The sequence below is a fragment of the Punica granatum genome, chromosome 7, assembly GCF_007655135.1.
Source record: "Punica granatum isolate Tunisia-2019 chromosome 7, ASM765513v2, whole genome shotgun sequence".
NCBI lineage: Eukaryota > Viridiplantae > Streptophyta > Magnoliopsida > Myrtales > Lythraceae > Punica > Punica granatum.
Genome location: NC_045133.1, coordinates 12,284,726 through 12,300,873, shown reverse-complemented (window position 1 = coordinate 12,300,873; position 16,148 = coordinate 12,284,726). Strand labels below are relative to the sequence as shown.

The following is a 16,148-nucleotide window of genomic DNA, read 5'->3' as shown; positions in this document are numbered from 1 at the left end:
ACCAATCAGACATCTCTGGAAAGCTGCAAGATCATATGCATCCTCTGTTGCTCTCCACCAAAAAAGAATGAACGGAGAAAGTGTGAGCTTTCACAGAAAAAGAGAGACGAGAAAGGTAACAGAGATATCAAAATGGAACTTTGAGAGCAAATTTAGGGGTTAGAGATTTCAATCCCTTAACCGCCAATTATAATAAAACCAATTCCAAGAGACTGCAATTTTCCTTCTCAGACCGCAATCTTCCTTTTTTTCCTGATGCTACTAGTTTTCCAGTCTCTCGCTCTCAGACCATGGTCTCTCATACCCAGACCGTGGTCTTCAATTATTTTCATATGCTACTGACTTTTGACCCTTTCGTCATAAGACCGCGGTCTCTCAAACCAGGACCGTGATATTCATATAATTTACGATTCTACTGACTTCGAAGCTTGATACTAGGCCACGGTTTTCGGGTCCAAACCATAATCACTAGTTGATCCCGCATCATTGAAAAAGAAAAACACCCAATTAAACTTAAATAAAATCAAATCAAATAACTAACAAATAAAATTAAATTCTAGTTCTTACTCTTAAACTTAAAACCAAATAATATCCTCAATACTAATATAGTTCGAACAAAAGAATACGACAGATAGAAGACTCCCTTGAATTGAAGTAGATATTCATCTTGGCATAAATGTTTTCTATGTCTACTCAATTGCCACCTTAGCTCCTTTTACTACTTATAAACTCTTTCTTTTAGCTCTTGATAAAGCCACTGTGATACTCTCCTCAAGCAACTACTCCATTCCTTAAATTCTCGATTTACCTATGGAGGAACAAATTTTTTAATTAGTTTTGGCAAATAAACTATTTCTCCTATTCCATATTGAGTTATCACCCTTTGTGCAATTTGTGTGGGTTCGAACCATTGAAGTACACTCATAAAATCAACATCTCCATTCGTAAATTTAGGGATAAAGAAAACTTCATGTGGAACTTCCAAGTCCCTTGCACCTAGAGCTGGATGGGCAGAGATCGTGGCATTAAGTTCCTCTTTGTCTTCCTCTTCCATCGGTGTGACATCGTTCTCGAGGTCTAAGGTGTGCACGTGTTCTTGCAATTGTTGCTCACTCTGGTTCTACACCATAATTGTTGTGACTCCATTAATATTTTCTTCCTTCAAGTCAATTTCATTGTCACTTGGCAAGACATCTTGGAATCCTAAGTTCAAAGCATGGGCTAATTGCCCCAGTTGGATCTCAATATTTCGAATGGCCTCAACTTGAGAGCCGACTTGATTTTCTATGTTCTAGAGGGATGTGGTGTGTTCCTAAATGGATGTGGCATGTTCCTGCAAGAGAGCATTGGTCTTAGAAATGTATTGCGATAAAATTTCTTCGACACTAAGCTTATTCTCTTGCATCTGAAGACTTGGTTGCAGCTCAAATCTAGGAGGAGGATTCCACCAGCCCGAGTTGTATATGTCGGAGTATTGGAGCAATGCTCACTTGCATGATAGTCCCCACAAAAATCGCGACTTATAAACGGGCTCTCAAACTCAACTTCAGTTGCTTTCGCACTTGACCACATTGACCCTACCAACCAATGATAATTACATTATGCCATCACTTAAAAAGAAAATTAAGAAAAAGAAAATGCATTAACAAAATAAAAGTCTGAACTAAAAGCACCTTCCGAATGTCATAAGGACGTATTCCCATGTATCGAATTACCTACTATATTCCTAAGCAATTAACTAGTAGGAATCCATTAAGAATCAACCTAATCAGTTTACCTAAGGTGATCGGGTATATTCATATCCTCTTGACGAATTCAATTCTGTTTTCAAACAAAAATTGAAGTTAGGTTATGTTATCCATGGCTAAACCTAGAATTCCTCTTCTGAGTTCAACTAGGTTACCTAATCGATTCAATTGGTGATCAAGCAATCGAAAAGTATTAAACACAAGATAAGCGTAAACGCAAATAATTCATTCAATAGAATAAGATAAAAGAGTCACAAAATTTAGAATCGAATGCTAGGTTCCATTGATAACCCTAGGAAAAGAAATTTAGCTCCTCATGTTCATCAAAAGCAATATCGAATTAACTAAAAACATAGTTTTGGAACAATAGACTAGGATAGGATCAAAGAAGAAGAATGAATCCAGTTCGCTAACTCAAATCCAGAATGTCTTCTTGATCTTTCTCTCGTTATTTGCCTCGAGCTTTCTCTGAAAATTCATATTCCGGCCCCCCTCTTATATTATGCAACGTCCAGACTTATACATCACTCCCAAGGATCCTAAAATCTTGCCTAACCTAAATGACAAAAAGAATATCTACCAAATCTCCATAGAGAGACCCTCCTCAATGCCAAAAATACCCATTTCACTACAAATATTCCTATTTAAAAACACAAAGTCGACAACACACTAACCTGGGGGAATCGAGGCAATGGAATTTGGAATCAGCATTCTGTCACCGCGGTCTCTGACGAACTGACCACGGTCTTCCTGACCATGTCACTTTGGCTACTCATAACTTCTTCATTCAAACTTTGATTTGCGTCTGGTTTGATCCGCTGGCTTCCTCACTCAATAAGCTATCCGTAGACATAAATTTGGTACAATTGCCTCGACTGTTTCTTGCCAAAAATAACATGAATTTAGATGCTGCAACAATCACATAGATATTGAGCTAAAATCAAATAAAAACCAACTAAAATAAAACTAAGGCTGAGTTTGGGAGTGCGGTGCTTCTCCCTAAACTCTGTTTTATCTGCTTTCACTGCAACACGAAGCTGTTTGGGGTTGCTTTTTGTTGTCTGTTTGTTGCTGCAACTATAACCTCAACCGCGAAAAATAAAAGCAAATTGCACGTTGCTTTTAAAATATGCTTCTCCCACCGCAATGTATTCTTGGCAATTTTTCATGTTTGCTCTATTCCCTTTCTAAGTTTCACCTTCAACCTCAAGCACTTTTTTTTTTCATTTTCTCTTTTTCCCGAATCATGCTCAACTCCTTATAATCATATTCCTTTGTTTTTTTCTCCATTAATTTCAAGATCGAATCAATCCAACATCGTCAAGCACTACCACAAGCAATTTTTCCTCAAATCCCACGACAATTATATCTCTCTATTAACAAATATTTATGTAATCTATTGTAGACTTCGTTTTTTAATATTTTTATTTTTTACATATCTTTTACGTGATTATTTATTAAAATTATCTTTTTAAGTACATAGCAATCATCAATACGTCTCTAATCCACATAACAAAAACGCTTTATATGGTGCTCTCAAAAAGATGTTGTTTTTCATAGTTTTTACCATATAGTAAAATATATCACATGTTTTTACCATGTAGTTGAATTTTTATTATTTAGAATAGATTTGTTGTGCTTATCAGCTCTTTATTTCCATTTTAGTAGATTAAAAAACAACATGCCAAATACCTCAGCAACTATTGAGAATCATCAATTATTTTTCAGCAATTCTCTTTCAGCACCTTTGTTTCAGCAACAACACTCCCAAACCAAGCCTAAAACTAAATTAGACTAACCTAACCTAAAAAAACTTAAAAGCACCTAAAATAAACCTAAACTCAAACATCTAGCATCAATTAAGAATGTAATTGTGACCTTTTAACTCTACTTTCATGGAGTTATCACTGACTTGGGGTTTTGTTTTGTTGATTCACTTAATTATAATTTTGGGTTGGTTCGGGTCCCCGATAGTAAATTTATCAAAAAATTATTCTAAAAGAAATTACCTAAATCTATGTTTACTAGATGTTGACCTGTGCTATGCATGAGAATCATTGACTACTTGATTAAAATGAAAATTAATGTAGTAATATATACCTTGTTTTTGGTGCGTAATAATATAATATATAACAAAATAAAATTTCATTCCTATTACTAACTTTCAAGTCTCGTGCTAAGCGTGATTACTGTAACTTTTTTCTACTCTTTAAAGCCTCCAAAGAAAACTATATTTATAATTTTAAAATTTTCGAATATATATGGATTTTTTATAGAGATAAAAAAGATCTTTTATAAGTCAAAAGTTTAATTAATAAAATTAACAGTATAAATTAGATGGGAGAGTGTAAAGAGAGAATGAAGAGGAGAATTGAACGGTAAGAGAGAGAGAGGAGAGAGAATGGTAGTGAGAGAAAATAATCGATGGAGTGGGTAGTTATAAAAGCTAAAAGTACCGTATTGTCCATAATTAGTGGTTATTAATTAATTTTGTTAATTTTTTTATGTACCATTGGGAGAACAAAAGTTAGGCCAACTGTTTCATTCTCCCATATACAGTAACTAGACGTGTGTCCGCACTATGTGCGGGATTGTTAGAAAAATTTTGAAAAAAAAGTGACATAGAGAGAAAGGGGTGAGGGTGATAATAAGAAAGCATAAAAATTTTGAAAAAGAAAAGTGACCTAGAGAGAAAGAAATGAGAATGGAGAGAGATAAGGCAGAGAAATAGTAGGAATTTGAAAAGCAAATGGATAATTTTTTTAAGTTATTTTACTATTTTAATATTAAATGAATGGCTCTTATTAATTTGAATATATCTAGCGTTCGTAAAGCGAGAAAGTAAAAGTTAAAAAAAAATTATTTCTCATTTTTGAGTATTATAGATAAAGATGTGTAATATAATTCTAAAAATATATGCTTGCGTTTGGTTTTCGAATTGAATAATGATCCAATTCAACTTGATTTTGTGCAATGATTGTAAGTGTTAATAAATATATTTAGAATATATATATATATGTATATATAAATGTGAAAGTAAATGAAAATTTTATAAAAAATTGTTATGTATATAAATGTGAAAGTAGACGATGAATTTATTGTTAAAAAATTGATTATAAAAATTATTACAAAAATGTATGTGATAGAATTTAGGGAAAATGTCAAATTTGGTCCTCAACCTTTAGCTCTTTTTCTATATTAGTTCTAAACCTTTTTTTTTGCTGGATTTCATCCTCAATATTTTCCGCGCGGTATGAGTTTTGTCCTTTCGTCCAAAATTCCGTCCATTTTCCCTAACATGTATATTCGTCAAATGAGAGTGCGCCAGTCTAAACTGATTGTTATAGAGCAAATCAGATTCTTTTTTTAATTAGACCCATAAACCGGACAAAGATATTTTCTATTTTTTTAGGATTCCAGTCATCTGTCGGTGCGTGAGATGATGAAAGAGAAGCGATGGCTGAAATCCTGAAAGAATCGAAAATATCTTAGTCCGGTTTACAAATCAGATTAAAAAAAGAATTGGATAACACCCGGTTTAGAATAATAGTGATCTGTCGCGCACGTGGCGCACTCTCATTTGACGAATATACATGTCAGGGAAAATGGACGGAATGACTGAATTCATACCGCGTGAAAAAGATTGAGGACGAAATTCAGCCAAAGAAAAGATTTAGGACTAAGATAGAAAAAAAATTAAAAGTTGAGGACCAAATTTGACCTTTTCCCTAGAATTTATTATTAAATTAGAAAAAATGTAAAAAAGTAATGCTTTTATTATTGAATTTGCGAAGAATAATGGAGCTGTGCTAGGTTGATTAATATATTTTATTCAAAATCGAAACCAAACCGATAATTTTAAGGATAAAAAACTTACATAAATCGCACTTAACGCTCAAAGAATTTTCCCACCAACATAGGTAGCGTTGGGAATTACCTTCAAAGGGGGAAAAAAAAAAAAAGAATTGGCAGCGTTGGTCATATCTTCTATCTAGCCTCAAAAAAGGAACCGGATTTCCGGTTCAGTTTGGGTGTGGTCGCTGCCATACATTGACGACCTCCCGATCCTGAGGTTAGGGTTTCGAAATCGACCATCCTTCTCCACATCGCGCTGCCATTTGCTCTCTCTCTCTCTCTCTCTCTCTCTGTGTGTGCTGGTCGTCTCTGCGGATCTTCACTCCCCAAGGTATGGAAACCCATCTCCGATTCATTTCATGGTGTTCGGTGTATTTTAGTTCTGGAAGAAGGATGCTTCAAATCGATGGCTTGTTTTGTTGGCTTATTTTCGTGGCCGGGATTATGCCCGAGCAGAAGAAAAGTTGCATTTTTGTCTTCGTGAATGGAGTTGGCTCTTTCTTGCTTGTATGTTGGCTCGGTTCTTCGTGCAGAGGGAACCGTTTCTCTGCAAAAGGTATGTATCTTGTTGACCTCATAATCCTAATGCATTTCTCTCGTTGGTCATGTAGTTGCGAGGGTTTCGTCGCCTATTTGGCCGTCATGCTCCTCCTTCTCTAGTGCCCGAGTTTCTGGGGTTCTGGAGATGGAAAGATCCAGTAGCAAAGATTTCAGAGACTTCTGTGAGAGCTCCTCAGGTCAGCTCAGTCTCTTTTAATTTTTATTAATATAGATTGATTTATTGATAATGATTGATGATTGAAGATTATCCTCGCATTCTACATATACACACACATATATGTTTAGTTTAGTTCGTGTTTGTTTGAGTTCTGGTCAGCTTATATTTTGCATACAGTGGATGTTCCGTTGTCATTGTTCTTTCTAACCATTGAAACAAAAATACGTTTACCGTTTAAATAAAATATTTCTCTGGTTAATATCTGGTTGCTTAACCTGCTACTTTATAATCTCCAGTTAGATATATTGTAAGAATTGAAAGTTTTGGATCACATACTGTTGATGTAGGATTGTTATGTATGATGTTACTCTTTCAATTATATGCACAAATTTTAGCGTGTGCGTCATTTGTTGGTGTTTATCTTGGAGATCCTTGTGTTTAATTATTGAGCTTTGTTTCCTGTAGCTTATTGTGTTTATTCCAGAGATCCCTCTTGTTTTAAATTTAAGATCCATTACTGCAATTGCATTAGTTTCCATGCATTCAACTGTATATTAACGTTTATTGCTCCTTTCGAGCATGTACATCTCATTTAACACCATCACTAACATTAAATGATATTCCTAGTTTTCTCCTTGCTGATTAATTATATTTTATCCAGTAGATTGCTATTGCAGTTAAGGTTATGAATGAGGATTATCTGTTAATATAGACTGAGGCACATTTAATATCAAGCAGAATCTTATTTGACATGGGCATAATGGATTTGAAGTTGGCTCTGAATTAACTGAACTTTGAAACTGTTTGAAATTATTGTTCCAGATGTATGCATTTGTTTATAATTTGGGATTTCGATATGGTGTTTAAAAACATTTCTTTTACTAACTGTTTTCATCAGTTTGTAGTAATGGAGGTTTACATTGTATCTAGGGATTAATGATTTTATTTAGGAAGAGGATCAAGATGTACTTTCATTCAATATTTTGCAGATAATGCACTCTTTGATGCATCACAATATGAATTTTTTGGTCAAAACGTTGCGGAAGGTGTGGAACTGGGTGGTTTAGAGGATGGTGAAGAGGACTTTCCAACTTTTGGTGCTGCAGATGATGAATACCATTTGTTTGAGAGAGAGGAGGTGTGGCCCCATTTCCCATCACCGTCTTCTGTGGGAAATATTTGCTGTTCTTTTGATATTTGTGGTCACATTTCTGGTTCTATCTGCCCTTCTTATCTCAAAAGTTATGTTTTCTTTTCAGAGTGGAGGTCTTGGATCTCTGTCTGATGTGGATGATCTTGCTACCACGTTTGCAAAGGTTAGACTTGTTTGTGATACTTTTTATTTGTCCAATGACAATCAATGTCATTTTGTTTAATTATTGTTTTTAGCACTTTATATAGCAGCATTATGGGCCGTACTGGCAAAATTAAGATTTTTATTTCCCTGTGGATCAAGATAGTCTACACTTTCATAGCTTGTATCTCACAGTGGCAGATCGACATTTTATTTAGTATTTTATTTTTCTCATTTCCTCGGGCATTCTCCTCTTGTGAGATATGAAAATAGGTGGCATTTAATTTATCGTAGTAGATGAAAGTAGGTGGTATTTAATTTATTGTAGTAGAAAAAGGCTTATATCTAAGGAGCTAATTTTTCTGTTTGAGTTGAATCTCATCATACACCTGGGAGTAGTATTGACAACTATGGCTATATTTTATTGTAGTAGCAGCTGTGGTGGAAGTTTCAACAGCCACAATCATTATGTATATTTATGAGATTTTAATGAAAACCGTCTTGATCCATCAGTGAGAGACCATACTCATCGGGGTGTAATTGCATTTGATATAAACAATGCCCTTCTCAGATGTCATTTTAACTAGATCTATAACCTGGTACATTAATTATATATCATGTCTGAGATGATAGGAAACGTAAGGGATGTCTCTCCAGGATTTGAGGGAGACAGCTCATTGTAGGTCAGAACTCCGAAATTAGTATGAATTTCAATCAGCAACCATGATTTTGCTTATCAGCTGAGGGTCTTTTATCTGGTCTAGTTTCTGTTTAGTACATAGTCACGTTCGGTTATATTTTATATTTAAGAAGGGCAAAAGGTTCTTAGTCTTGCTTTAATTTTAGTGAAAAGCACATTTCAACAAGTACATAAGGATTAATATCCTTGATAATATTGAAATTAATTTATACTGTGCTGAATGAACCATATGATAGTGGTAGGACCGATATCAGATTCCTTTTGATGGAATTTGATCCTGTGTCTAGTTGGTTTATTTGACATGCATACAAAGCAGAATGTTATCATGAGTCTTGCAGTTATTTTTGAAATCTTTTATGGCCTCACAATATTTCTAGAAGAGCTTTCATGCTATCTTTATTTAAAGATTGTTCCTTTTATTATGAATTAATTATGATTATGCACTGTCCACTATGATAAGCGTCCTTTCTTATGATAACCCATGCATGACTCAAGACAGTCATGACAAAGATAATGAAGTTGGAAGATAGTCCTATAATATACTGGTTTCTTGAATTTTTGGAATTCAGTAGATCTGTTGGTGATGATAAATCTGTCTAAGTCGTGGTTCTCCATCCTGTGCAAGCTTTTAAGAGAAAGAAAATGCAAAAGACTTGCTTTTCTTCATCAGCCGTTGGTTTATTGTGAGTGACATCATTTTTATAGGCAGCTGTAGCATTTTTATTCTTGTGATTGGGACAACATACTGGCTACATTTCTGGTTTTTTAAATTCCTTTTTGCATGTTAGGATTGATTGTTGAGTTTTCATTTGTGCAGTTGAACCGAGCTGTTACAGGGCCGAGGAACCCTGGAGTTATTGGCGATCGGTCAGGATCTTTCTCCAGGGAAAGTAAGATATACTTCTTTTATTCTGATTTGCTATAAGAATGTTTTGTATTTTTTGTCCGTCTCCCAAAACCATTTTGTGAAATTATGAAATATATTATTCTCAGATATCATATGTTCCAATGTGATTGGCAATTTATCAATATTAGGATCAGCAGATGAGAAATTTACTGTTTTCCTTAGCAGCTTAAACAAAGATGAGTTTCATCTTAATTCAGACCCTACCCTTATTACTTGTCTCTAAAAAGACTACTTACTGCAGAGGGGCCTCATGCTAGTGTATGAACAATGAACCAGGCTATACACATTTCATTAGAAAATTGGAATGACATTATAATCATTCTCTTGAGAATCTCTGTTTAAAATGATTGAAGGATTATGTACTAAATAATCTTTATTTGCCTTTGTACTGTGGATTGTAAATTCTTGCATGGGCCTGTTATTGCTGATTATCAGGAGTGGTCTTTGGACTTTTTTTTCCCTGGTCGGTTCTTCCTTTTCCGTACTTGAGATAAAATGCGTGCACTCCTTGCTGCTTAAGGGAATAGGAGTGGGCTATTGTACCTTTGTACTGTGGTCTGTGCTGCGGATTCTTCAGTATTCACTTCTTTTGTGCTGAACCTATTAGTCTCTGTATTGTGGTCTCGGTGGACTTGTTCTTGTTTCTCCAGTCAAACCCTTTAAAAGAAATGAGGGAAATCTAGAGTCAATTGTTTTGTTTGGTTACGTTGAGATTTCAAGAGGGCATTTCTGGCAGGTGCCTTTTGATTTTCGTTGTGAGAGCTATACCGGTTTATGGGGTTTGGTGATTGATGGGCATGAGGGTGTAATAAAGGGGCTGAGTAATTCTAGTAAGCTCCAAGAAGGGTTAAGGGATTCATAGAGGGCTGTCGGACCCCAGTTGTCTCCCTTCCCTACTTGAGCTATTGACTGCTAGCTAGCTTCTCAGTTGCTGATTGTTAATTCCATATTGATGAAATTGCTTGTTTACCAAAATAATAATAATAATAATTGACTCTCGACCTCTGGAAACTAGTAGAATAAGACAATTTCATCTTATCTTGGAAAGTATATTTATTGACCACAGCTAGGGGACTCCTGGTTGACTTATATAGGAAGAGGCTGGAGATTTAATATTGGAGATGTTGCTGCTGCGTATTGCTGTCATCTATGTGTAGCTTGTTTGAGTAGTTTCATGGCGCCCTCCTTTACTCTCCAAATAGATTGTGCTTCAGCTGATTTTTCAAATGGATTTTTTGAGGTTGGTTGTATATGTACATATATAAAATAGAAAAAGTAGGGAGATTAGACATCATAAGTCGGATCCTACCCCTGCGTTAATTACCTTTCATATTATATATATATTTATATCATAGTCGAGGTTAGAGGCTTTAATTTGTATGAGCTAAGGCATGTTTAAGGCAAACTATTCTAAAACGACACTGAGTTGCTGGTTTTATCTTTATACCTAACTTGGGTAGGTGCTCTATTTTTTGTTACTGAACACGTAATCAGAAAATCATTTTCTGATGGCTTTGAATTAAGATTATTTCTTGTCTGTTCCTTGGCCCTGACTCAAACCTGTTAGAAACAAAACCTGTAAAAATATGTAGAGGTCACTGGAGCTACCTTAAGAGTCGTTTGCTTAGCAATAATTGAAAATTCTGAAACGTTTAATTTTAAAGGGACTTTGGCTTCTCCCTGCTTCAGTATTTTGCTACCAAATTTATCAAAGTCCAGGGATGAAATCATAGTCCTGTGCTTTTGATATTGGAGGCATACTGAAATCCGTCATGCTGGTGGACTCACCTACCAAGAGTGGGAGGGACCCCTTTGCTGACTGTAGAATTTTAGAGTATAGAAATACATGGATGTCTCTGGAAATCTTTTGCTAAGAATGAAGAGCAAGGAAATGGAATCAAATGGCCATGCCGACCTGATAATCATTTGCGGCATGACTCCTGGAAACGTGGCCTAGTAGAATTTGAAATATCATTGTTATTATTTTCATACGGAAATCATGGCGTTTCCTGCATTATTCGTTTTTGTTGCAACTTTCCACCACCTTTATATGATTTAGCTGCAGAATGATGTGATCTGTGGTGCATTGTTGCATTCAAATGCATTGTTATGCATATATATGTATGTACATACAGACATACAAACTTTTTGATGCTTTTGATATGGCGGATAATGATTGCTTGTCAACTTCTTAAGTTGGGACATCATAGCAATTCGGTTATCACTTGAATTATTTCTCTTATATTCGATGATTTACAAACATTTGTGATGGTGCTTTCTGTTTTTTATGTATCCTGTATCCTGGTGCGTATTCTCATGTGATTTTCTCTAACAGGCTCATCTGCCACTGATTGGGCTCCTGATGGGGATTTCACCAGCTGGTTGGATCCATATTCTTTTAATGCAGAACACCCTCAAGAACTTAAGAGATGGTCGTCCCAGCCACTTGCAGAAATGAAACCTTTGTATCGGACATCCTCATACCCCCAGCAGCAGCCGCATTTGCATCATGTCTCCAGTGAACCAATTCATGTGCCCAAGTCAGCATATACATCATTCCCTCCTCCTGGTAGCAGATCTCAACAAGCATCGCCTCGTAACCAAAGTAATATCCCGTCCTTTGTTAGTGGCGGATCTCATTCGCAGCTCCCTTTCTCTGCGACAATGTTCTCCCCTTTGTCTAACTCTAATCTTCAGCAACTTACTGGTTTGCCCCATGGTCTTGACTATGGTGGGAATAATGTCCTGCAATTCAGCTCTTCTTCTGGCCTGCCTTTTAACAATAGGCCACAAAATCACTGGGTCAACCAAGCCGGTGTACTGCACAGTGGTCAGTCTAGTCTCCTGAGTAACATGTTGCTTCAACAACAGCTGTCTCATCAAAACAGCTTAATGTCTCCACAAGTGATGTCGAGTCAGCACCAGAGACTTCATCATTCTCTAAAGTCTTTGGCCCGTTATGCTGCCTTGCAACCCCCGCTATATAGCTCACTCTCTTTACCTTCATATAAGACGGTGAATGATACCAGAGATCATAAACCTAAATCATCCCGAAGGCAAAATGCTCGGTTCTCCCAGGGCTCTGATGCTAGTAGCCAGAAAAGTGAGAGTGGGCCTTGTATACAGTTCAGGTCCAAGTACATGACTGCTGAAGAGATTGAGAGTATTCTCAAGATGCAGCTTGCTGCCACACACAGCAACGATCCCTATGTGGATGATTATTACCATCAGGCACGGCTTGCTAAGAAGTCTACATCTTCTGGATCGAGGTTGAAGCACCGATTTTCCCCGTCTCATCTGAGGGAGCTCCCTTCTCGATCTCGCGGCAACAGCTTGGATCAGCATTCTCTTCTATCCACTGACGCACTTGGGAGAGTCCCGCTTTCTTCCATTCGGAGACCACGGCCACTACTTGAGATAGAGCCCCCTCCAACTGGCCCTGCTGAAGGAAGCTCTGAGCAGAAAGTCTCTGAGAGACCACTGGAGCAGGAACCAATGCTTGCCGCTAGAATCACAATAGAAGACAGCCTCTGCGTTCTGCTTGACGTGGACGATATAGACCGCTTCCTGCAGAGCACGCAGCCTCAGGATGGTGGTGCTCAGCTGAGGCGGAGGCGGCAAATTCTGCTGGAGGGATTAGCAGCATCGCTTCAGTTAGTGGATCCGCTAGGGAAAAGTAGCCATGCAGCCCCGTTGGGTCCCAAGGACGACATTGTTTTCTTGCGTCTAGCAGCTCTTCCCAAGGGCAGGAAGCTCTTGTCGAGATACTTACAGCTTCTCTTCCCGGGAAGTGAACTTGCCCGAATCATTTGCATGACGGTTTTCCGACACCTGAGGTTCCTCTTTGGTGGCCTCCCTCCTGATGTGTCTGCAGCTGAAACCACAGTGAATCTCGCCAAGCGAGTCTCAGAATGTGTTAATGGCATGGACCTTAGGGCGTTGAGTGCGTGTCTCGTTGCTGTTGTGTGTTCCACTGAGCAGCCACCACTTCGTCCACTTGGAAGCCCAGCAGGAGATGGGGCTTCACTTATCCTAAAATCAGTGCTTGATCGTGCAACGGAGCTTTTAACTGATCCTCACACTCCTGCTCACTGCAGAATGCCCAACAGGGCCCTCTGGCAGGCTTCCTTCAATGAGTTCTTTGCTCTTCTTACCAAGTACTGCCTCACGAAGTACGACACCATAGTCCAATCAATCTTCTCCACCCAGAACCAGCACAGTTCGGAAGATATGGGTGCGGAGGCAGCAAGAGCTGTGAGCCGGGAGATGCCTGTGGAGCTCCTGCGGGCAAGTCTTCCTCACACTGATGAGAACCAGCGGAAACACTTAATGGATTTTGCGCAGCGCTCGATGCCAATTGCTGTCTTGGGAACCCGCACGGGAGCAAGTGGACAAGTGAGTCCAGAGTCAACGGTAAGGGGGTAAATTTGCAGGTGAAAACCCTAGGGAAAAGCCGCAGTTATGTTGCAGTCAGGAAGAAGGTGTTGTAATTCCGAGCATGCATTGCCAGGGTGATATGACGAAACCTGGAGTTTGTAGCACAGCAAAGGAGGTGGGGGTTCCACTCGGGAAGTGGATGCAAATCCAGTCAACTATAGTTAATTGCGGATGAGTTGCACCTTCATTTACTTAATATGTTGTTTCTGATATTTTTTTTTTTTTGGGAGAACTGTCTTTGGGTAGTGCTTGTAGATAAATGGTGTATCATTTAGAGCAGGGGAGGAGTTTGTGGTTGTGTTCGATCATCATCTTGAGGGAGCACTCTTTTGCTGCTGCTGCTCTGTGGTTGAATCAAGATCTGAAAATGGGGAAGGGAAGGGAATGGAGATGACACTTAGGGCGAAATGTACATTACAGCTTATTGGATGTCTATTATGATACCGACAAGAGGATTGATTGCTGTTTTAGGTCATGGGAGGATGGATGGAGGATTGGATGTTGGATGGATGGATGGATCAGAAAATGGAGGAGATGGGGAGCTGCCTAGTCATCTTATAAGCTTTCTATTTGTATAATGTAATAATTCTGTATGCAGAAACTGTAAAGAGGAGCTTTTAACACCTCCCTCTCTCCCCCTCTCCTCCGGCTCTCACTACCTCTGTTGTGTGCATTTTGATTTCTGCAGCGTTCTTCTCTGACCCTTTGCATCGGAGAAATCTCGCAATCTCCTTTGGTAATGTTGGCGGCAAATGGTCCAATTTGTTGTGAGATATAGTGTGGATCATGTCCATTGGCCTCAACTAGGCATGGCGTAGGATGCTCGGATCTGGACTCTTGGCTTGTCGTCAGAGGTTTGCCGTAGCTCCATGGGCAGTGACCACAACTGACAAGAGAAGGGATCGAATTAGTGGTATGTCGAAATATATCAATATATTTCAGGTATAAAGCGTGCAATAAAAGATTCTATTTTCACAATCAATTTCAGTCCGATTAAATGTTCACAATTTTATTAGGCAACTATTTGAGATATAGGGTTAGTGTTACCATATGAAAAAGCTCTATTATAGTAGGAAATTGTGCACTAGATTTATATCATCGAAAGTTCTTAAAATAATAGTAAAATAAAATAAAAAGGACTCTGACGTCGCAGTTTGATAGGAGATGACTGATTCGATGAGGTAGTGGCATGATGCCAGCTCGGGAATTTATTATTACATAAAATATATAAATATTCGTGCGTTGTACTATTGCACTAAAACGGATGAATAATTTTTTTAAACTATTTTGGTAGAGAAAATGTTATAGATCAATGGGTCCAGACTCCAGAGTGACTGATTAATGTCTTTTTTTTTTTTATAATTTCATGTATTTGATATACTTATTTAGCATCATTGGTTGTATACTTATTTAATGTCATATTTTACCTCTTTTAACTTTGTATACATTTTCGTTGAAGAAAAAAAAAATTATGTAGAGAGTTTGATATCCATTAGGTAATTAAGTAGACAAATTCTCATTTAGATTTGGTTTTGTTACCCCTGTATATTTAGACTGATTTTGTTTTGTGGATGCAGACTAATTTTCCAACTATTAACATAACCTAGTAGAAGACATATCATTCAATAAACATCTCTCAACTACATATATTCATAAATAAAATTGACGTAATTTAGTAGAAGTTACACACTTACATGGGTGCTTCTTCGGTGCACATTTTTAAAAATGTTCCACGGTCCAACATGGATGTGGACCGTTAAATCTGACCTCTTAATTATAACTGTCCAGTGCTCATGATTTTTCATTAGTGTTTCCATTCTTTACTTTTCCATTTTCCTCCCATAAACCTCAACTAGTGTTGCAAATCTGCCCCCACACGTGGACCAATGACTAAGCACCATGTCATCGACCATAACCATCCACGTGTAAAGTAAACCCCAAACCGTTTACCCAAAGCAGTTTATTCGGTTCAATGGAATAGTTTAGTGTAAGTTCGACCCAATCAATTTAGAAAACGAGACCGGACTATTCTTAGAGTCCAACCATCCGACTGCATCGCTGCCAGGATTAAGTGGCGCCAGCGACTAGCATGCGGCCTCTAGCCGCCGAATACAACGTCGTCTGGCAGCTCATGAGGTTTTGTCGTCCTCGATCATCCCCAGTCGATGACGATGGAAACTTTCATCATCAGCCGATGAACTCGATTGCATCGTTGGGTTCACTCATTGCCCCTTGATTCTAAAGCCTTCCTCGTAAATTAAGTCTAAGGCCTAGGGCTGTGGCTCTCTGCCCTACCAACCCAAAAATAGCATTTCTGTGATTTAGAAATGTACTCAAACAATATAAACTAAATTACATGAATTTAGAAGAGTTCGAATGAAAACAATATTACACGAATTAACTCTTTGAGTACTGAATTATACAATATAAACAATAGAAGAGTTAGAATGAAATAAAATTATACTAATAAAACTACCATATAACTTGTC

General features: G+C 37.7%; 1 protein-coding gene across 3 annotated transcripts; it reads left to right on the top strand.

Annotated features, from left to right (window-relative positions):
• The first annotated feature begins 5,759 nt into the window (after positions 1-5,759).
• LOC116213440 (protein PAT1 homolog 1-like) lies at positions 5,760-14,357 on the top strand. Of its 3 annotated transcripts, none has more exons than XM_031548381.1 (6): positions 5,760-5,934; positions 6,215-6,340; positions 7,368-7,459; positions 7,581-7,637; positions 9,133-9,205; positions 11,558-14,357. In XM_031548381.1, the coding sequence occupies exons 2-6, from the start codon at positions 6,289-6,291 to the stop codon at positions 13,645-13,647; spliced, it is 2,364 nt and encodes a 787-aa protein (XP_031404241.1). In that variant the 5' UTR covers positions 5,760-5,934; positions 6,215-6,288; the 3' UTR covers positions 13,648-14,357. The 3 variants fall into 3 exon arrangements, with proteins under 3 accessions (XP_031404241.1, XP_031404240.1, XP_031404242.1); XM_031548380.1 differs by having other exon boundaries at positions 7,311-7,459; XM_031548382.1 differs by lacking the exons at positions 5,760-5,934; positions 6,215-6,340; positions 7,368-7,459; positions 7,581-7,637 and adding an exon at positions 8,876-8,998.
• The last annotated feature ends 1,791 nt before the right edge of the window (positions 14,358-16,148 follow it).